This window comes from Notothenia rossii, assembly GCF_949606895.1.
Source record: "Notothenia rossii genome assembly, chromosome: 11".
Classification (NCBI taxonomy): domain Eukaryota; kingdom Metazoa; phylum Chordata; class Actinopteri; order Perciformes; family Nototheniidae; genus Notothenia; species Notothenia rossii.
This window is the reverse complement of record NC_136910.1, coordinates 19,954,250-19,977,745: the sequence shown is the minus strand read 5'-3', so window position 1 is coordinate 19,977,745 and position 23,496 is coordinate 19,954,250. Positions and strand designations below refer to the sequence as shown.

The window sequence follows — 23,496 nt, the reverse complement described above, 5'->3', positions numbered from 1 at the left end:
CAGCTGTACAAGTTACATATTTTTCACAGAAGACACAAGAAATGTATACATTATGTTTTGTTAGAAATTAAATGAACAAAAGTGCGAACATGTACAGCTGAGAAGCTTCATTGAGAAATCAATTAGCCTATTAACAGAAAACTATTTGAATAAATGGGCAATACATATAAGGCACAATAAATAAGAAAACAAGCAGAAATATGTAGATTCAAACCAAGACGAGCTGAAAAAATGAAAATTTTAAGGGTGGGAGAAAACCAAGAAACTGAGATTAACATTTCTCGGATTAGATCTCTGACAAAAGGAAAAGTTATTGATAAAGAAATGAAGTGGAAAAACTGCATACAAACTGAAACGTGCTTAATGAAGGTTAAGTTGAGTCAATAAAGTCCGAGCGTCAGACATGAGGCGCGCAGGCGGTCGTACCAGGGTGCACCTTGTCGTCACAGAGCTCAGACACAGGTTTAGCTTCGTTTTCACTGACAGCTGCTTCAGGCTCTGAGGAATAAAGGTTAACTGAAGGTCAGGCTGGAGGTTCAGCATGAAAGACATTCATTTGAGACACTTGTTTTGAGCTGTGAAATTGAATTAAAATGGTTAAAACCTTTGCAAAAGTCAATGTTATTTAGCTATTAAATCCTGACTCCCTGTAAATGAGGAAATAAGACAAGAACAAACCATAAAAACACAATGAAAGAGGTCTCAAAGTCAAAAATGACCAAATGCTTACATCCTAAATAATACAATGGTATGTTGGGGAAGGTTCAATCTGTTAGTACATTATAAACATGCACAAGAAACTCTGAAAAAAAACACTTTCTTTCTTAATTTCCCTCAGCCATATTCACAGAAGCACATAGAAATAAAAAAATTCAAATTTTTAACCCATTAGACAATGTTCAAAGGCAGAAATCCTGACATTTATTTAAACTAGTGTATCCACACAGTCTTTAAAGTAACTTAAATCAATTTATAATGAGCTTGGACGATCAATTTGTCATGAATGTATCATGCTATTGGACTTCAAGACTGCATAAGAGTTAGAAAAATAACATTTGTAGCAATTGTATTTTTTGTGTATTACATCTAGATTATTTCTATATTTGAATGGCCACAATTATAGGAAAAAAAGCTATATGTTAAAATGTATGCTCTGAAAGCATGGAGGGTAAACCAACAAATACAATTGTGGGCTGGACAGAAAAATAATAAATTGAAAGTCATGAGAATGCTCCATGAGAGGGAGTTGCAGATTAAAGTCCTTATCTTACATTAAAAACTTTTTTTGGCAGTTGATTTCTGGGGGGTGTATGCAACAGATAGTCAATGTATGTTTCTTTATTTCATACTGAATAATATGTAAAAAAAGGAAAAATATTAGGTCCAATAAAAAAACTTTGCTTCTGGAAGCAGGCCATTTCGTGACGTCACGTGTGGTTCCCGGCTGCCGCTGTCTGGCTCCCTGCTGCCGTCCGGATCGCACAAATCGCTCCCATTTCTCCCGTAAAACCTTCTCTTTCGGGAACAAATGAACGGTAAAACCATCCCGATTGGTGTTGCTACACCCGCCAACGACACACCTCTTCACCATGATCCGGAAAAAACAAGACAAACTCGGAGATAAACACTGATACACAAAGTTGAAATGCGGCTATACCAGCAATGCTACACTGTGTGATGCTGGGACGGGCTGAACTCACCAGGATTCGCGGAACCACACGTGACGTCACGACACAGCACCAAGCAGCGGCAAGTTTGAATCCAGACTTTTCTGGATACCTCTGAATTTGACCCATTTTCCCGATATTAACAAGTGATTTACAGCAAATAGGAAACGATATTCGATCTATATCACGTGTTACTGGAATAAGACCCAACAAGTTAATGCATTTTGAAACAGTTCTATGATCTTTCAGCTACAGTAAATTACGCAAGATAAGGACTTTAAGCTGATCGTTGGCTGAACATCGATAATTAGTTCAAATATAAATGGCACCTTCCACTTTTTTATATATCTATTCTTAAGATATCAATCATAGCCACTTTAACTTTGGAGAAAATCAACTTTTCAAACTAACAACATCCAATTTTAAGTTGATTACTTATTAAAGGAAAAACATTTTGAAACCATCCTTATTACAATGTACTGCTCTACACATCATCTACCAACTATAACCACTCAACTACCTTTATCCTACAAGCAACACACTTTCCAACTACGTTTCCGCTCTAACAGATTGACGATACTCACTCTGTGTTTCACCATTGACAGACTGTGTGTGCTGCTGCTGCTTCCTGTTTGCATGTGAGAAGATGGAAAGTGGAAACAGGGAGAACGTCTGCACTAATGAGGGCTGTAAACTGGAGAAAGCTAGGCTACGCACTAGTTGGCCACATGGTGGATATAAGGGATGAGAATGAGGAAACTGAAACTGATTATTAGCTACTGAACAATGTGCCAGGACAGTTATTACTTATTCTATAACTGTGCAACTGAAACATTTGACATTATTTACCCTTTCATAACATGTGTCTTTTTCTGTGCAGCATTAAAGGCCTGATTGTTTATGGACTGAATTGGTAGCGTACAGTGCCACAGGATCTCGTTCTGACCCAGATGCCTGGATTACAGAGCACAGTGCAGCTGCAGTCGGCACTCTAGCATGTCTTGTATCCATTATGTAAAAGTGGGATTAAACAAAGCACAGTTGAAACTGTGGGGCTCGGGCTCGGCCCCAAATCAGTACCGATCACAGAGACTTTAAGAAACAGCTCGGAGATTTCAATCTTTCTAAATCCCTCTCTTTGGGAACTTTTAAGAATATGCTCTGGGATTAAAGCGCCAAAAGGTTGAGTTAAACTCCAACTTGTGGGCCACAAAGATTACCCACAAGTCAGCTTGTTCTCAAGATTAGAAACATGGAACTATCGGCAGATACTAAACATGTCATTATTGGTTTATAACGCACTGTAATGTAGCTATAAGAACATATGAAGACAGTTTGAAGTGATCTTTCGTAATATGTTTATGGTGTTAATAAAAACTACATAGCTTAATTTTATGTAGGCATAGTAGATTATTAATGCTAATTTATATATGTGCTTAAAAACAATCCAGAACTTCTCTTTAATTCATACAATGACATATTTACTTAGACAGCTAATTATTATTATCTGTTAAGAACAGTACATTATTCATTGGTGTCAATGCACATAAATAAAATATATTGAAGCAGTTATTATAATCTTTGTAGACCTTGTTCTTTTAAGCTAATATGCTAAAGCGCACATGTTCAATATTAGTAAATGTGTTTCAACTGCAACTGATATAATAAATAAACCATGTTGTGTATTTCTAACAGCTCACTGACGGAGTAAAGCTGGTGTGTTAGATGCCAGAACATCGGAGCTGACCCATGACTTAATGATGAGAAGATAATATGAATGCTGTCATCAGGATTAGTCATTATGGTCAGACAGACAACAACAGTGTGTGAAATAGCTCAGCTGCTAATTCATTTGAATGGGGGTAATGATTTGATGAGGCTCCTGCAGAATAACACAATACGACGTCATCTGGCGAGCTGCAGCACTGGCCAATCAAATGGGTGCAAACTTTAAATTAGGAAGTATTTCATTGTTGACTGTGCAGGTGTATTCTATTATGTACAAGTGACATTTATTGCCGATTTGAGTATCCCTCTTAATCATCTTGATGATTTTTTTTTAAATAGTATACGGTCAGGAATGGATAAAAAAAATAATTATTATAAAATATTATTTCATCTCAATTAAAAGCCTGCTCCTTGTTATTATTTTATTTTTTGTGATATCCAAGGTAAAAAAGTACCATGTGCAATTGTAAATAAAAAACCAGTGGAAGAGCCACACTTAAAAGCAAGCCTGTAAGAACACAGGGTTGTTTCGGCACAGACTGTAAACCCTTGCGATATTGAGACATATAAATACATTTGACTTATGTCTGACCTTTCATGATGCCGTTCTCCTGGTGGTGCTGGTCGCTGATGGTAATGTTGGCTAAGGAGGAGCTCATGGTGTCTCCGGAGGTGTAGCTGTTGGAGGAGTTGTTCGTGTAGTCCATTGCCAGTCGCAGGTCAGGCTGCAGAAGAGCAACAAACGCATAGGAGGACACAGTTAGTCCGGGATGTGGCACGTAACATATGTCAAGTCATACACTTCAAAGAGCAGCTGACCCAGATGCCCACCTGGTTTAAGGATTAAAAATGATGAGGACGCACTTCATGGACACTTTGTCTTCCGGTGTGCAACACCAATAAATGTAAACAGACACTTAGTCGGTGAAAAATCGGTTATTTATACATCTGACGTGGGGTCGGCGCTTCATGTTACAGTCTGACAGACAAAAATAGTCCCTTCTAACCATGTCCTCGCTGTAATGAGCTGCACTTCCTAAACAACCTCCTCTGGACAAGTGCAGCATGTGTTTCATGTAATGTTTCAGCATTATCATCACCGTCATTAAGATGCTAACACTCAGGGCTAGGGAAGAATTCAGATCATTGGCCTAACGATAAGGACTAACTGTAAAACTGCTCAGATACAAATAATAGCCATGCACTGAAAAAGTTAGTTCAATTACAGAAGTATTATCATGAAAATGTACCTAAATATAAAGAACTAAAAGTAAAAAATGTCTCCTACAACTAGTTGAGTCATCACATTATTTTATTCTTTTAGGATTATTTATCAAATGTCCATAACAAGCGTCTGAAGTTTTGAGTTTTGCCAAAAGTTTGTTTTATGAGTCAAATTATTATGGAATAATCTAATGATTATTATCTCCATATATAGACTTGGTTTGGTTTGTAAAAATTAGAAAAAAAAGCGAGTAAAATTAATATTATTGGACTCCAAATAAAGAATATAGAAAATTAAGAAAATAATACAAATGTGTTTTGCAATTACCCAGGGCCCAAAGTGACAGCTTTAGTATGAACAATAAATAGAAATTACTAAAATAATTTAAAAAAGGATCACATCTTCAGATTTGAGAATCTTGATCAAAGGCTCAATAAAAAAACGTTTTTAATATAAAATGATTATGTCAATTAATCATACTATCAATCATCTATTTGATTAATTTATAATAAATCATTTTTATAAACTCTTAATATATAGTATGTAATGTGGCAAGTAACTAAAGCTATCAAATAATTGTAGTGGCGATTTAAATACAAAAATACACATTTGAGGTACTTAAGTAGGGCTGTGCAATTAATCGTTTTTTAATCGCAATTACGATTTTGGCCTGCCACAATTACGAAAACAACATCATCGAAAAAAAAGGATAGGTTGTGACAGTGCACTGCAACATATTTGATCTCATTTATTTTTGTCTAATTTATTAAAGTTATTTAAAGTTCAATAAATGGATGTTTTCAAAGTCAATGAATAATTGTATTTAATAATCGTGATATCAATTATTGACCAAAATAATCGTGATTATGATTTTTGCCATAATCGAGCAGCCCTATACTTAAGTACAGTACTTTAGATACACTCCACCTCCAATACTGTGTACTGTACATCAGGAAGTAAACCTAATATTCCAGACATGATCCTTCAACTGGCGAGATGTGAATTGCATAAAATCTCATCAAAAGAGGATTACATATCAGATTAAACACAAGCCTCTGGTTACATCAACTGTTTTTACTTTGAATTATACTTTTTTTTTTCACACTGCCTTATTACACAATCACACACACAAACACACACACACGCATACACACACACTAATACACAGAAACAGAGGCTGTGCAGAGAGCTTATGCCGTAATCAGTGTTGACATCCAAACTGCTCTTTCAGTGCATGATGATCTGATTTGCTGGCTTCTGATCAATATTCCCTCTCAAATGATCACTGTGGTCATGAACGTCACTTTGTGTAAGCTCCTAGCAGTGCTGCTGAAAAACAAGACACTTATGTTCTGGTTTACTATGCGTTTCAGAATAATCCTGATTAATGTTATGGCAAAGATTCATCATTGATTAAATGCACGTTTTTTTGATAATGTTTTCAAAGATTGTCACAAGATAGATTTACATTTCAGAGAGTTGTGTATCCATTCAATGTGCTTTGTTTTGTTTACAGAATAAGAGTTTATAAAAAAAAACGTATTGCTAAAACCTACTAGGCGTACAACATTTGTTTAGCTTTGTTGCAGGTTACAAAACCAGAGCTCATTAGAGTTCTCTGCTCCTCATCTGATTAATTTCCCTAATGGCTTGTGAACTACAGCAAATGTGCACCATATTTTCTCGCAAGCCAATCAGAGCAGACTGGGTTTTTTCAGGAGGGGCTTAAAGAGCCTGTGACAACCTCCCAACAACTGTTGTGCAATGAAATATTGGGCTACTAGTCATCTCGAACCGTCAGTTTAAAAAAGAAGGTGCGATACTGTTCCGATAAATATCAATAATTTCGAACATCGCGGAGAAATTCTGGGGGAAGCCGGAAGTGTCGTCAATGCGGGAACGCTTCACTGTGCGGCGAGAGAGACAAAACACGGACAAAGTGTGTTGTCATTCGTAGAAATGGTGAATTACTGAGTTTAGGCACGTTAATAACGTTTTAATGAAGTTGACTACAATATATTCATATTTGTCAGTGCTTTCATGTCAATTCGGGGAACATAAACATAAATGATCGTGGTGAAGATGATGATTAAATTAGGATTAAAAATCGGTAGTGAGAGCTGCTGAATTTTCCTCCCGTGGGATGTGATATAAAAACAAATCGATTATTTTTGTAGTTGTAAACTCAAGTGGATGAAACTACATTTATTAGTGCTTTCATGTCAATTCAACGAACATATGATGATTAAATGATCGTGAGGATGATGATTTAAAAATTGTTTGTTTGAGCCGGTCTGCATTTCCTGATGAGAAAACAAACCGATGCTTTTTGTAGTTGTAGTACACGGACATGGATTAAACGTGTTGTTTTTTTACCACAATGTTGGGGAAATTAATGGATAAAATGCACGGATTATTATTATTATTATTATTATTCCCACTCTGATCGGGACACTAGGAACACCGTTTCCCCGCAGCGAGGCTCCCCCCGTTGACAGTTTACGTGGCCTGGGCTTGGTGCAGTGGCGGACTGGCCATCGGGACGAATCCCGATGGGCCGGTACCGAAGTGGGCCGGTCGGATAAGTCACTAGCACATCCCCCACTCCCCCCGTTGACAATTTACTAGCGGTACCGAAGTGGGCCGGTCAAGAGTCCCGGGATGATTTTTATTCCCAGTCCACCACTGGCTACATGACCGTATAATCGCCCATATTGACGCACCTAATTCCTAAACTTCTAACAGATACAACATAAACTGATCCTTCAGCCTCATATGAGCTCTCAGACACGTTCAAAATTAAACTGTCATCGCTATCTGAGCTTGCTGCTGTGTGCGCCATCATGCCTTTACATGCAGATGCTGGGATCCTGGACGGTGCAGCTGGAGCACTGTGCCCGCAATGACATCACACATCATTTGGCAGGATTTGAAGAATCTCCGAGAAGATCCGGAAAATGGTCAACATTGAAGGGCAGATTAATGGTTATCAAAGTACAAATATCCAAAATCAGTTCAGTAACGGTTTTCAAGGGGACAATATTTACTCAAATTGATGGGTTTGGATGATGAGGGAAACTCGTGTCACAGGCTCTTTAAGAGCCAGGCGCTAAAGTCTTACAGAAATTAGTTATCCCTTTACAACTTCCCTTTCATTAGCTCATTTTTGACGGTTTTTCTGGTAGAGAATGCATGAAGTAAGGAAAGTTCAGCGTAAGAGATTTTCAAGTTTGGTTCTACGACAAAATGTGTCAGAAAATACCCCACTTGTCTGAAGTCTGAAGCATCTATGTGTCATGGAAACGCAGTTGCTAAAAAGTGACTAAACGAGACTACTAAAGCGTCATCATCATGTCGAACATCAGCCGCCTTTAGCTTAGCGGTGATTATGCGGTGGTGATGTTGTTTGTTTATGGCCTAACCTTAGCTTTTTACTTCTGGCGATTGCAAATACGCTTCATATGCAAATCACAGCAGAAATATTCCTGCACTTTTTTTACTTTGAAACTACATTAAGTACATTATGGGATAATACTTCTGAACTTTTAAATTTGAGTCGGATATGATTTTGAATGCAGGATTTCTAACTTGTACGAGTATTTTAACAGGGTTGAATTGGTTCTTTCCTTTTTGTAAAGGAGTATATTTTCCCACCATTGACCTTCTTTAGGCTCACCACCATGCAGTGATGCAACTCCCTTTTTACAGGCAGCAATGCCTCAACTGTTGCCGTGGTTACTCCTCCCAATAAGAGCTACGCCAAAAGGCACACTTGGCTCAGCTATGTGACCTTCCCTATGTGTACATTAGTATCTCCTGACCTTGGACGTCTAAACAATGTCCCACATGCAGCACAAACAGCACGAATGGGAGGAAGTGGCAACCAAACAACCAGAGTAGAAAAACTGAATTGACAACAAAAAGGGAATAATCCTCCCATGAAAACAGTCCCCACAAATGCACTATTTCCTCTCTTTTGTTTGTTAATAACTCCAGTGACTATCTTCTTGTTTAAATACAAAAACACGAAAGAACAATGATATATTTGTGACCTTTTTAAAGTCCATCTTTCTGAACATGTAAAACCTGACAATCATACTGAATTGTGGATTTCTGTTTGACAATGTTCATCAATTTTGCTCTATCCAATCAGAAGCAAGCCACATATCCGTCCCTCTAACGTCATTTTCAGTCGACACAGAAGCAGTGCTTGTTAGTAGCATGACAATAAATCTGCCACTTCAATAGTTATTGTTTCTGTTAGTTCACTTATAATAACCTGTACAGCTGTATCGATCTCTTCCATGCTTGCCCCCCTTTTCTTGGCGTGCCCTTCCTAATTTGTCTGGCACTGGCGCAGGAACACAACGTCCCCATTCTTAATCCTGCGCGCAAAGCTCTGATAGGCTCTGCTGGTTTTTCTAAATGGTTGAAACACCAGACCTACAGTTACTTGATTCACTGAAATAATCGGAGATCTAGGCAGCCATTCATCGGTCTGGAACAAGGCTTAGCTTGGAGCTGAGTGACATAAGAAGCTGAGAAATTGTTGGTTTTTCGTCTTTTATTGGGATTTATTGAAAATAAGAAAAACATCTAAAAACACAAAAATTATACTTAAATAAATGCATTAAAAAACAATAGCTTACAATATCTTATAAACGCTAGAGCGATGTTTGTGTGTCTCTTAGACATCCTAATGAATGATGTACTCTCAGTGCTCCGGGACAAATCTGCCATTGTAGCATTACACATGACAGCATCCAAACAACAAGAAGGCTGCACACTTGCCAACAAAGACAATCCACTCTGAGGAGCGCTCACTCTGCATCCGGGAGCTCGGACGGTTAGAGAGCAAACAAACTCAAGGCTGATAAGAACTCGATCCTTTAGATACATATACTGTATGTACACAGGGAATGTAGGTCCATTTGCAGAGTGGTTGTATAACAGGAGACAGGTGGGAAACACTAGGCTAAGTTGCCCTTTGTATGGATATATCTGGGATATACACTGAGTGTAAAGATAAGAGCTAGTATTTTCATCAACACACCAATCTGTCTCTCGTTGTGTCATGATTTGCTCTAGGTTAATACAAGCACATAAATTTCACCTGCTGCAGAAAGGAAACATGACAGCGCTCTTTGTCGCAGCTTCATGAGGGGGAAAAGGCTTGAAGGTCTGCTGATGCAGCTTGTTCCTCTCAGGGGCGTGTGAAAATGTAATCTTGGCACAGGCCCACGGCTCCCGAGCGAACCCGCTAAGAAGGCTCTGCAAGGAGCTCGGTCAACAGGGATGTTGACACAGCTCCAGGAGCAGCGAGCATGCAGGAGGACATGCAGTCTGAAACTGTGTGCTGTTATGCAGCAAACTGGGGCATAATGTTGATGTATCTCAAAGGGCATATCTTTTTAGATTAGAAAGTAGGCTTACTCGCAATACAAAAGCTGTGAACGTATCAGAACGCTCAATCCACAATTATGCAGACACACTGTGCCTTTAAATGATCAATCAGAACTTCTGCGAGGTTGTAATGTCACAACTCTACTATTTATAGGTAGAGTGCAAATACAGTGCCTTTACAGTCATTTACTGGTGGAATGACAGTGCAGAAACGCAGAGAACACTGGCCAATCAGAGCAGACTTGTTTATACTCGGGGGAAGCAATGACACAGATAGCGCCATGCTAAGAGCACGCACAGAGGTGCTTAATGTGCTCAATGCATTATTCCCTAAACACTAAGGTGTGTATATTCAGGGGGAAAGCAAGGGAGTCATTTCATGTAAAAACCATACACCAAATATTCACCCTCAAGAGTAATCTCGTAACAAACATTCACAGATGTGTAATGCCCTTATACAATCCCTGTAGAGAATGAAGTCAAGTATTTTAAATTGCAAATGTATTCAAAGGAAACAATGTTGAAAAACCTGTACAATTTGATTCTGCTGGGAAAGTATTTACTTAAATGTATGTTTTTAAGACCTCCTGTTTCTAAAGCATTCCAATGAATTGACCATCTTTGTAAAATCCTCAGTAAGTTAAAAAGATGTTTAGTTCGACACATTCTAAAGGTGCTCTGTTTGTTGTGTCTGGGTCTTTAAAGAGACAGCCCTTAAATGAAGCATTTCAGACAGAGGGTGAATACAGGCAGTATGTGTTTAAATTACATTAAAAGCAGGTAAAAAGTACTAGTAGAATCGCCAAAGTAATGTTCATTTTAATTTAACACATTTTAGTTTTGCTCGGTATCATTTGTGAGGGAAACGCTGTATAATGTCTTCTGAAAAACCAGCAGTGTTAGGTTTTTGTATCCCTAATTAGGGACCAAGAAAAGGAAAGATCCTGGCCTGTGGTGCTTACATTCTGAAAAAACTTTTTTTTTGTATCTGTCTTTTGCAATTCCCTAGAGCAACAGTAAGCCAATTACCAAGGTGGCGTCTACATAATTGCTGGTTTTGTTAAACAAAAAGTACAAAACCCAAAGATACTCGGTTTACTATCATACTAAAAAAAGGAAAAGGGGAATCCTTACATTTCAGAGACTAAAGACATCTTTTTGGAGTATTTTTGCTTGAAAAATGATTGAAATGATTAGTCTATTGTCTAAATGCATTATTCTGAGCTGAAAATAGTTGACAAATTGATTCGACAGTTTACATTGAACTTATCGACATTTCGATAATTGATTGTTACTTCTATCAAACCAAGTAAAAATGGTTAGGGTTAGGGTCACCTTCTGAAATGTGAGAACTTTCTGCATTTTTCCTGTATTTTACATTATTAGAAACTGAAAATATCTTTGGGTTTTAGACAGATCAAACCAAACATCTTAAAATGTCATCTATAATTGTGAGTTTCATGTATGGCAGAACAGAAACCTAATATTGTTTTCTTCAGAGGAAGAGGGGGGTTGATGTCAAAGGGTTTATTTACAAAATGTCCAAAACATTGCAAGTTTAGGTCTTTGAAATCTATTCTGTCTGACCAGCAGTCAAAAGAATAACGATGATCCATTTACATCGACATTACACAGAGAAAGCAGCACATCCTCACATTGAGAAGCTAGGAGCAGGGAATATTTGACATTTTGTTGATTCATTTCATGGCAATTGATTCATCATGTAATTATTTCCGTGCTAAAACAGATCCAACCCAGAATTAAAGGCGTTTGTAAGCGTGCAGCGCTGCGTGTAGCTCAGCTGTGACGAGGATGCTGCTCTCATGCATGGCTGCTTCTGTATCTCTGACCTACTTTCCTCCATCATTCCCTCTCTCTGTGTTCTCAGCCTCCAGCAGCCTCAGACTGACTCCACCTTCCTATGATGTGGAGGGGCTGAAGGTGGGGCCCGTTTCCATTTTACCCTCTATCTCTTAACACCGGAGGGAAACATCTTGCAGGGCCGGCATGCACATGGCTGCTGCTAACTTGCTGATTCTCTTTATTAACCAATAGGATGTTTTTGGCTTGGTTTGTCGATGTTATTGCTAAAATAATTTAAAATAAAATTGCCTGATTTTCATGAAATTTGCTGGACCATGGACCAAAGAATAATCCATTGGAATTTGGAGAGGATCCAAATCTTTAAACCTGCTGTGTACATGCATAATATTTAACCTATGTTAACTTTGCCAGATAGGACATATTTGCTGCATTCATGCGGTTTCGGAATAATACAACAATTTAACAAACACATCCGTGACTACACCAATCTGTCCATAACCAAATCTCACCTTGTCAGAGCTGCTTTCAATGCTCTATTAATAATGTGGGTTTTATCAAATTTCTGCTGTTTTTTATTGATTTTTTTTTTTACTGAAATTGACCATGTATATGTCTTTGAGTACACTATGTATCAACATGTTGAACGCTCCAAATAAAAAATGATACTACATAATATTCTTTGTAGCATCTAGGTTGTTTTCGCATTACGAACTCATAAAGAAACTAAAGAGAGAAGAACTACTTTACAACTCAGGAAATAAGACAGTCTGAGGAGCATTTGAATGCACCATTGACCTTGACAGAAGTGTGTGCTTACCAAATGCCTTTCTAGTTCCTACCTTTGTTTTCATACCTCCAGGATGTTAACCACACCCTTTTACCTTTCCACACATCCTCCTGTCACACTCTTAAGACACGACACGTGGAGCAAAATCCAAACTTTCTGTTCGAGTTTGTAAAAGACTAACCACAACATTAAAAGTTGGAATTCAGAATATGCGCAATTATTCCTGGGTTGTCATGGTGCAGGGCGTTAAGTCATCTCCAGCTGCTGCATGCTTCAATATGTACACAAGACACACACACACACACACACACACACACACACACACACACACACACACACACACACACACACACACACACACACACACACACACACACACACACACACACACACACACACACACACACACACACACACACACACACACACACACACACACACACACACACACACACACACACACACACACACACTCGTCTACTGGGGAAATGAACCATCCTCCATCAGCATGTTGCCAATTAACTGAGAAGAAGAATGCGGTTTAGATCCAGCTGTAGCTTAACGAGACGGTGCGATCGGAAAGACGTCAGAGCAGCTTTAATTAAAAAATTAAAAAAGCAGAAAATCTTAAAATTTGCGAACACCGTTTGGTAGTTTGTAAAAAAATAATGATATGTTCTGAAGCAGATGTTTGAATCTAAATATCTTCTATAATATCTCGACTGTAGAGAAGTAGCTTGAGTGATGTGGTTGGTTTTGCCAGCCTAAGCTCCTCAGGCCGAGGCTCCTCAGGCCGAGGCTCCTCAGGCGGGGTGAGGTCACCTCTGGTCTCGGTCCAACATGAGGCGGCAGCGCGTCAGTCTTTGCTAAATAGAGCCTTCAGTGTCGACTCATTTCGTAACGCATGACGCTCGGGACACGTCTCTGAAGCTGATGACTCGATGAAGTCAGCAGCCAAAATCGGAGGAAAGATTTTTTTTTATTAAAAGGCCTGGAATACTACAACGGACCTGCATCTTTCATAATACTAAACCAATAAAGAGACATCGTTTTCAGAATGCTCCAACATTTATCAGAGACAGGTGATAGGGGTGGCTTGTGGGGTGAATGGGCATCTATCAATCAGAGGTCAGTGGTTTAATCCCCAGACCCTGCAGCAAACATGTCATAGTGTCCTTGGGCAAGACACTTAACGCAAAACTCATCCTGTCGGTATGTCTATGAAATTTAAGTGTATATAACTTGCTCTGGATAAAAGCATCAGCTAAATGACATGTTATAGTACTAAGTGTTCAACTTTCCAGCCAAAAGGGGTTGGGTGTTCCCTTCCTGTAGTGTATGTCAATCTTTGTGCATGTCAATGGTCCGCAAAGGCTCAAATCCCTGTGTTCCCTTTAGAGGGGGTTTCTCTCCCACACACTGCCCCCCTGCCTGAAACACCTCCATTGGACTCCTTTGTTTACTTCCGTAACATAGTGACATCACTATGCAACTCTGACGCCTATATTGGCTAGCGCTCCAACACATTGTTTGTGACAGGCTAAGGGTTGGGACATCTCTAAGCAGTTGACCAATCACAATAGAGCCTGCCAGCTAAACAATCAGAGCAGACTGGTCTCTGGTTTCAGACAGAGGGGGAAAAGAGGTGCTGCAGCACAGGCAGTATGAGAAAAATAAAGAGCTTTTTTAACATTAAAGCATGGAGACATGTCACATTAGAGCCCATACATACACATATGAACCTGAAAATGAGCATTACCGGGCACATTTAATATAGATATTTTGACACCCTGCATCGCCAAAATGTATTAATTCCCTCAAGTACATTCTGTACCGGCATTGGCAAGCGACACATTTGAGAGGCTCTGAACCCATCCTTTCATTTAAACTAAAACTTCAGCCGGGAGGGAGGGGTCCATGTAGAAGACCAGCACATATTTGGAGTAACAACTGAATCCAGGGTGCTGCAGAAACTTGCAGAAAGCATTGTAGCCTCTATCCACACATTAACAAAATGACACTGAGATGTCTTTCATTCCTCATCTGGCCTGTCAGAATAGCTTTCAGCTGTGGTTACACACTACAACCGACTACAACATGCCCGCCTATCCCTCCCTTCCTTGTAGCACAAATCAATGTAACAAGAAACTGGCTCTTCCCATGAGGATGGACAGAGGTGTGTCTGAGGCGAAGAAAGAGACTCACTCAAAATCCATGCACAATGCTATTATCACTGACATGCAAAAACAGAGCATTAAGCCTCATAGTCTTTCATGGTGAAAAGCTTCCCATGCACCTTACTCTGTCATCAGATCCTATCCATTGACCCCGTGCGGATTAACGCAGAGCCCATATGTGGCACATAAGCAGCCTGGTTCATTGCGAAAATGAAAAATGGGCTTGGCATTTGCGAAGGCGGTGCATCATTGCCAATTCCCAACACAATTTACTCTATTAAAAATGTTGGGATAAGAACATACGTGTAAATGATTGCAAAACACCATAGGGGGGGTTGTTTGTCTATTGCTTCAGACGCAGGATTATAGCATAAAAAGGGATGTCTGGTGCATGTACAGCGATTCCAGACACCGTTTAGGCCCTCAGATGCAAGAAAGAGGAGAAAGATGCAGAATAACGGGAGCAAAAAAAAACAAGCCACAATCACATCAAATCATGCGACACAAAGAAACGAAGCAGCTGGATTTGACTACATATTAAAGGAAAACATTGCATTATTGTCCCACTGGGATCCGTAAATAATTGGATAATAAATATTCTGACGGATTAGTCTTGTACCGCGCGCAAAGGCGATCTCCGTGAAGCTGGGGCGAGAGGAGGACCTGGGAGAGGAGGAGGATGGAGACATTTTTGTTTTTGCACGGAATGAGGAGGAAAAACACGCCGTGTCGGTGAAGGGAGGCTCCTGGGGAAATTATGGCTGCAACAAAAACACGTTTCTCTGTTTATTGTAGGTGGAGGATCGATGGAGATGGAGATCGCACATGATTTAAATGTAATAAAAACCACCAAAATATGACGGTGCTGGAGGGTGTCTGCTTCCTTTTGATGTTAGAAAAATGCATTTCACTCATGTGCATGATATTTCTATAAACGCTCAGAGGCCCAACCTCTCCCACCTCATGCAAAAAATATTAAGTGAGAAGACGAATGCCGATGGAGAATTACGAAGAAGCGTTGGTCCGCGACTCGCTGCGATGTCACGGTGTGATTCCCGGGCATTGTGTCGGTGAAATAAAGGGAATATGTCGGGTTTCTTCTTACCTGAGTGCAGACAGCAGTATTATGTCTTCAGCAGCAGTCGCTCAGCGGGCTCTCAGCTTGTCCTCGCGGTGCAGGGGCTGGCCAGAGGGGGCGCTGTGGAGCGGAGGGCTGGCCGTGGTGAAATGCAACCTGCTGCTGCACAAAGAGCTGCGACACACGATGATAAACAAAAACACTGTTTATGATATATCCACTTAATATTATATCCAAATCTTTCATTTCTGGTTTATAGTTTCCTTATTTAAAAAAAATAAAAGGTTCATTATATGTTTATCAAACAACGTCCATGCATACAAATACATGAATCTAAAAAAAGGAACATGTTAGATTTAGCTGTTAGCTCATTTTCAAACAGTCCCTGTGCAGGTACACACATAACAATATACAAACAATAACACTACATAGTCTCTATTACACTAAGAGTAAGAGATATTAAAAAATTAAATTAAATCAGAAATACTTTATCCTGGAGAAACATGAGTTGTGTCTTGTGTGGCATTTTGGAATACATTTTTTTAAAGGTAAATCATCAAATATATGTATAAACATAAGAAGAAAGAATTTGCAATAACATAAAAACGTTGCATAATTATAATGCATACTAAAAAATAAATAAAAATGTATTCATGTTGTCTCCTTTTGATACGCTGCACAATCTGTACATATATTGTAGTGGATTGAGATATATTAATATTCATAATATGTGTATTGGTATTAATGTTATCTATTTATGATCAGTAATATTATTAATATTATCATAATTATATTACACTTACATTATGATATGTTATAATTATTGTTATTATTAGTGTTCAATGTGTATTTGTTATCTTACCTTACTGTTTGTATTTTTGTTTTCACTGGAGCACATGTCTGAAATAAAAAGAGTTTTGATATCAGTTGACAGCAAATGTGTGTGATGTTATTTATAGATTTGAACAGCACATGGGAGGAAATGTGCCTAAAATAGCCTGAGAGAAAGATAAACACAGGTTTTTGGGATTTCAAAATAAGAGTTTGTTTTTATTTATCCCCAAAATGAAGATAAATAAAGCAAAGCTGGGCCCACCACAGAGATTATGTTATTGAACAGCAACCAACAGAAGTGAGTGACTTAAATAAATCAGAACGCCGACCTAATCCACACATAAGAGGAACATACTAACAGGTTAAACCATTTAACAGGACAGGATGGACAAACGCAATAACTGGATTAACCACAAATAAACACTAGACACACGTTTTGCTACTAACATAATATTGACCCTTCAAAAAACGAAATCTTAAATGACTTGCAAATAAGCAAACAAAAAGCTCTCCTTGGCACATAACTCTGCTAATTACATCAATTAATCTGTTATGATTTAATGCACAAAAATAGCTGAATGTAAACATATACACTGTAAAAAATGGCTGTGAAATCCACAGTTATTTACAGTGTTTGTGCACAGTAAATTACTGTATACCATTTTAGAGTATAATACCGTGTTTCCAACCAAAGATTACAACAACTCTGGAGTTACTGTAGAAATAGCAGTAGTAACGTCCCAACTGTATAAAATCACAGTAACCAACAATGTACTGTAGAAGATCACAGTAACCAACAATGTACAGTAGATAATCACAGTAACCAACAATGTACTGTAGATATTCACAGTAACCATCAATGTACTGTAGAACATCACAGTAACCTACAATGTACTGTAGATCAGTGGTTCTCAAGCTGTGGTACGCGTACTACTGGTGGTACGCCAGCTCCCGCTAGTGGTACGTGGAGGAATCTGACATATAATATATATATTTTTTTAATAATTCTTTTTTTTTATTCAAAGGTGGGGTAGGTAATTTTGGAGAAACCAGCTCGAGTGAGCTAGAATTAGAAAATACACAACCGGAAAAAATATGCCACTTCCTTACAGAGCCTTCATTAAGAGCATTCCATGGAATATAACAAAAAGTGTATCTCGAGCCGGTTTCTCAAACTTACCTACCCCACCTTTAACCTTTACACATAACACAGACATATAAAATACAGGAAACACAACTAAGTAAACAAAAAGATGAAAAGCAGTCACTACATTTTGCACATTAAGGTACACTATTATTACTGCAAGAGCAGCTGATGGTAAGGACCTCAGACAACTTCAATTTAAAACAGGCTATAGGGACAAGTGCCATCAGTTTGAGGCTTGATTGAATAACATTAATTAAAAAATAAATCATACTATCAAAATACTACAACGAATGAAAATAAGCTTGAGATGATTGAAACTGTGGTTTAAATTAGTTCAAATAGGCTATTGCTGTTTTTAGATTTAGAAACGAAAACATTTTTATTTATTTTTTCTGGCGTTGCTAATTACGACCTTACTACCCGCTAACGTTGCAAGCAAGCTAAAGAAAGAAGAAAGCTGAATGATGTTAAAAACGTGGCTCGAAACGGGAGGTATTCGGAAGAGAGGTACAGAGGAGAATATTACCAGTAAAAGTGAACAAGTGAATGAGGAGGAGGACAGTCATCAATCGAGCACAAGCGCAGGCTCCGCAAGCAACGCAAAAGTGATATGCACAGCCGCTGTGATGGAGGAGAGAAGTGACTCAGGAGGAAGGCATTTTCTCAAATAATGGAGAGAAGGCTGTGACCGAGGTTAAACGCTGAAAAAGCACACACTTGTCCTTAATTGTTGTCTTTTTTCTTATCTTTTTTACTTTGCCACCACAGAAATGGCAATAGCAAACATCAGCAGACTGAAGATGAGCTATTAGCCCTTAGGCTCATCTGCTCCTGGAGGCTTCATTATTATTGTGGAACTGAATTCCCAATTGGACATTTTCTGTTACGATGTAGGTTGTTGCAGGAGGCCTACATTCAAACTTTGGTAGCCTATAGGTCCAGATTTTTTAGTGAGACCTGTGAAGACACCATTGCAGTAGTCCAGTCTACTGAAGATAAAAGCATGGACACGTTTTTCCAAATCCTGCTGTGACATTAGTCTTTTAATCCTAGATATGTTCTTTAGGTGATAGTAAATTGATTTAGTAACTGTTTTAATGTGACTGTTGAAACCAATAACTAATTTAACCCGCTGACAAGAGAGCCCACCTCCGAAGATCGTGACTGGCTGAGGGACGGACTTGGGGGCAGGTTCTCAGGAATTTCTTGGCTTCTCTCCCCCGAGCCAGAAGAGGAACACTACAGCTTGGAAACACTTACTGTTCCTGAAATTATCAAATCTGTTGGGCATCAGGGACCTGAGGCAATTGTGGCAAGCATGGCATTGTCTGAAGAGCAACAGAGGGCAATTCAGTTGGCTACCACTGCTCAGCGAACCAACCCAAACTGGCATTTGTTCAGGAAAGGAAGGTTGACTGCCAGCAACTTTGGAGCTGTCCTGAGGTCAAAGCGTGTGACTGCTTCCTTTATTGCCAGGGTGCTAGGGCAACAACAGGCCCTTGATGGTGTTTTTTCTGTACAGTGGGGGACTATGAATGAATGTGAGGGCGTCAGGGCATTCACCACTGCAACTCAGATGCAGGTCCATGAGTCAGATTTGTGGCTCTCCCTATCAGGATTGTTGGGGGCATCTCCGGATGGTCTGGTAGGGTCTTCCGCTGTGCTGGAGGTAAAGTGTCCCTACGGAGCCAGGGAAATAACAATTAGTGAAGCATTCCAAATCAAGGGCTTCTTTGTCAGTAAGGAAGGAGAAACATTCATCCTGCGTGAGGAACATCCTTACTGGCACCAAGTGCAAGGTCAGCTTCACCTCACTGCAAGGAAGAAGAAATACAAAAATTGTGAATTGTTTTTAATTTACATTTACTCGCCTTTGCAATGTTGTGGTTGTTAGAGTGTTAGGTTTCCTGTCAGCTCGTCTGTTGGGAAGATATAAAATATATTTTCATGGAAGTCACACCGTCACATATACTGTAAGAGCATTAAGACATACAGTACATAGGCTCAAACAAAACATCTAAAGATATAACCTTGCACTTTGATAAGTCTCGTGAACATTTTCACTATTTTGACATTTTTATAGATGAAAATTGAACTAAAGAAATAAATGGTAGATTAATCCATATTGAAAATAGGTGTCAGCTGCTACACTAATTATAATAGTTATATTTCTTAATTAATTAAGATAAGATATTACTGTATTGATCCCAATTTGGGAAATGTTTGTGTTGCAGCAGCATAACAAGAAAAACTAAATATAAGTTATTATATATACAAAAGTATGTGAGGGATGAAATATTAAATTGAATATAAATGTACATGTGATTTTACGTCCAAGAGAAGCTATGGAGCAGAGACTTCTCTGCCAGCCTGAGGTGATTTGTTATTAGTTCAATATGTCAAACTGATTTCCCTGACTAATATCTTTAGTTACATGGTGAAACGTTATGCTGCTTGTACTAATAAGACTTATCATATAAGCCACACAGGTTTTAATAGGATGTATTCATTATCTTTACTTATGTTGCGGTCTTTTCAGCAGCGCCATCTCTATAACGGCGATACAGTCACTACCCATTATTTACATTTCACCGTGACATGGACAAAAATGTAACGTCAGCTTATGGCACGAATCCAGACTCTCCTTTGGAAAACATTGGCCGGGAAACGATAGAACAAGCACGTTTCATGCGAAGACCTGTGGCTGCAACCCGGAGCAAAGCAACAAACCATTGCGTAGCTAACTAGTAGCGCTAGCTTTAGCTAACGTTAGCCAACGAAACGAACTGCCGAGTAAAATTGGAAAACACTGGTAATTAATTATTCTATAATTTGTAAAACTACGGTTTTAAAAACGACAATTTCTAAAATACAGATTTTAATGGTCAGATATAGATATACAGATACTAAAGATAGGCAGGTACTTGCTTTCAAGCAGAACACAGGGGAAAACAAACTTAGCGGGAGTGTTTACGTGTTCGGCGTAATGACGTACAACGGCCTCGACAATTTCTGTAGTCCTATTCAGCCATTCGGTAACAACCATCGTTTTTCAGACACGTAAACTCTTCAAAAATCCCCAGTGGGGTCACTGCTGATGTATTTAATGTCGTAGAACAAAACGTCAATTACCTCTTAAATTTGTGTCAACCACAGACCTTATTTCGAGCTATTTTCCAAAACCCTATGGAAAAAATGCATTGCTTTTTGAGGAAGGAACCGGAAGTGCTAAAAATGCTAACTTACTTCCGGGTTTTATGACGCGTCATTGCGGTTCTCTATAGGCTAGTTGCACAAGATGGCGTCTATCAACTTCCGGTGGCTGGGTGGGAGCCCGAGTACTTCCGGTCTTCGGTGTGGAGTTGTTTGGGGAGTTAGCGATATACATACGATAGATAGAGAGAGAGAGATAGATAGATAAATAGATAGATAGAGAGAGAGAGAGAGAGAGATAGAGAGAGAGATAGAGAGAGATAGATAGATAGATAGCAAGATACATAGCATACAGTTAGCATACAGATAGCATAGATGAGGAGCGGTAAAGAAAAGCGATTGGCCTTTCAGCGGGTAAGAAAGTCGGCACTACATTGCTGTGTGCCCCTTTGTACAAATAAGTCCCGTTATAATCGGGAGATAAGTTTCCATTCATTTCCTATTGATGGTAAAGGCTCAGTGGCTGATCAAGGTCCGTAGGGACAATTTCAGCCCCACAACAAATACCCGTGTGTGTAGTAGGCATTTTCGACCAGGAGACTTATTGGTCACAGCTGGAGGACTGAACAGAGTAAAGAAAGGAGCTACACCTGTTCTCTTTGCTTGGAATAACTACGAGCTACCTACACCAAGACGTAATGTTTGGGAGCGTCGGCCGAGGGCAGAGAGTCCCACCCCGGACTTGACAGCTGAGTACGAGGTGGAAACACTTGCGCCGCCGAATCATGACTACTCTGTAAATCCAGCGACGGCAGTGATGGCAAATCAGGTGGCCGACGAGAACGAAGCCTTGAAAATCCAGGTTAGGGAGCTCCAACACCAGCTGGAAGTGTTACAACTGAGATCTCGTTTCGGGATACAACGCCTGGCAGGGTCGGACGAGGACATTCGTTTCTACACCAGGTTTGTTTATAAGGTTTGTTTATAAGGCTATCAGGATGTTGTTATGGCCACTAGTTTGATAAACACTTTTCATTTGGGGAAGCTAATTTAAGAAACAAAACTATGTCTAACATGGACAATATTACATTCTTAGATTTGCCACATACAAGCATTTCCTCGCCTTTTGGAAATTGGTGGAGCCTGCAGCCAACACCTAGATGGTGCGGATCACCAACGCCAAGGCATCCTCTGCCAGCAGCTCGGATTCCTCTCAACCATCAACAACGGTAAGCAGCATACAAGCATGGATGTATATTAATAATTATGCACGCTGCGCACTATACCACCGTTTAACAAGTGCATCACATCACTCACAAAACACACACACACACACACACACACACACACACACACACACACACACACACACACACACACACACACACACACACACACACACACACACACACACACACACACACACACACACACACACACACACACACACACACACATAGAACAACAAACCCCAGGAAAATGTGTTACAACGGTATCCGGTCTCCCCTATAACAGTATCTACAGTATGCCTAACCCTTATTTGTTTTCACAGAAACTTCCACCCATAGATGAACTGCTGCTGTTCCTCATGCACCTGTCAGTGGACCTACATCTGAGGGATCTAGCAGAACGGCTTGGCATTCACCGCACCACAGTCAGCAGAATTATTTCCACCTGGACACACTTCCTCTACCAACTGCTTGGAAGCAAACGTCTGTGGATCCCACGCAAAGTTGTCAAAGCTCACCTTCCACCAGAGTTTTCAGCTTTCCCTGACACACAAGTGGTGCTTGACTGCACTGAAGTATTCTGCCAGACTCCATCATCTCTCCTGCTGCAGAGTGAGGTGTTTTCTACATGCAAGTCGCATGCTACATTCAAGGCCATGATCGGCATGGCACCACATGGTGCCATTACATTTGTGTCTGGCCTGTATGCAGGATCTATGAGTGACCGGGAGATCTTCAAGCTGTCTGGCATCGTGAGCCTGCTCACACCAGACATGGCGATAATGGTCGACAAAGGGTTTCTTGTGGACAATCTGGTTGAGTGTAAAGTGTACCAGCCTGCCTTTCTGCACAAGAAAACCCAAATGAGCAGGGAGGATGTCAGGCAGACTCAATCCATTGCACGTCTAGGGTCCATGTGGAGAGGTGTATCAGAAGAGTCAAAGAGAACAAACTATTTGACAAAGCCATACCACTGTCTGTGTGTGGAAGCATTGAGGAGCTCTTCAATGTGGCTTGCTTCCTGGTCAACTACCAGAACGGACCGCTGGTAAAAGCATGGGCAAGCCTGGGCAGCAATTAGTGATGGGAATTATGGCTCTTTGAAGGGAAAATGAGCGAAATAATCACCAGGATAATGATTGACTGTATTGCCAGACCTAATATCAATAATCTTCTTTGTAAACATGACACAAGGTGGCGCCATATCCATGTCAGTGAATGTACTACTTTGAATTTACCCTCTG

At 39.7% G+C, this 23,496-nt stretch overlaps 2 protein-coding genes across 3 annotated transcripts in view; one reads left to right on the top strand and one right to left on the bottom strand.

Annotated features, from left to right (window-relative positions):
• LOC307024101 (uncharacterized protein) overlaps positions 1–19,533 on the bottom strand; it is a 36,084-nt gene extending 16,551 nt beyond the window's left edge. Inside the window, 5 exon segments of the mRNA XM_079657927.1 lie at positions 427–498; positions 3,988–4,120; positions 15,917–16,063; positions 16,752–16,789; positions 19,434–19,533. Of these exon segments, the coding sequence (XP_079514053.1) occupies positions 427–498; positions 3,988–4,102 (187 nt within the window). The 5' untranslated portion in view covers positions 4,103–4,120; positions 15,917–16,063; positions 16,752–16,789; positions 19,434–19,533.
• A 1,889-nt stretch (positions 19,534–21,422) lies between these two features.
• Positions 21,423–23,485, top strand: LOC307024052 (uncharacterized protein). 2 transcript variants are annotated; one of them, XM_079657847.1, is made up of 3 exons: positions 21,423–21,986; positions 22,120–22,252; positions 22,576–23,485. In XM_079657847.1, the coding sequence occupies exons 2-3, from the start codon at positions 22,184–22,186 to the stop codon at positions 23,302–23,304; spliced, it is 798 nt and encodes a 265-aa protein (XP_079513973.1). In that variant the 5' UTR covers positions 21,423–21,986; positions 22,120–22,183; the 3' UTR covers positions 23,305–23,485. The 2 variants fall into 2 exon arrangements, with proteins under 2 accessions (XP_079513973.1, XP_079513974.1); XM_079657848.1 differs by having other exon boundaries at positions 21,423–21,999.
• The last annotated feature ends 11 nt before the right edge of the window (positions 23,486–23,496 follow it).

Bases quoted from the DNA above. Each gene is read 5' to 3' on its own strand.
- LOC307024052 (XM_079657847.1), top strand. From the start codon at position 22,184: ATGGTGCGGATCACCAACGCCAAGGCATCCTCTGCCAGCAGCTCGGAT. The intron at 22,253-22,575 runs GTAAGCAGCATA...TTGTTTTCACAG, and splicing joins CCTCTCAACCATCAACAACG to AAACTTCCACCCATAGATGA.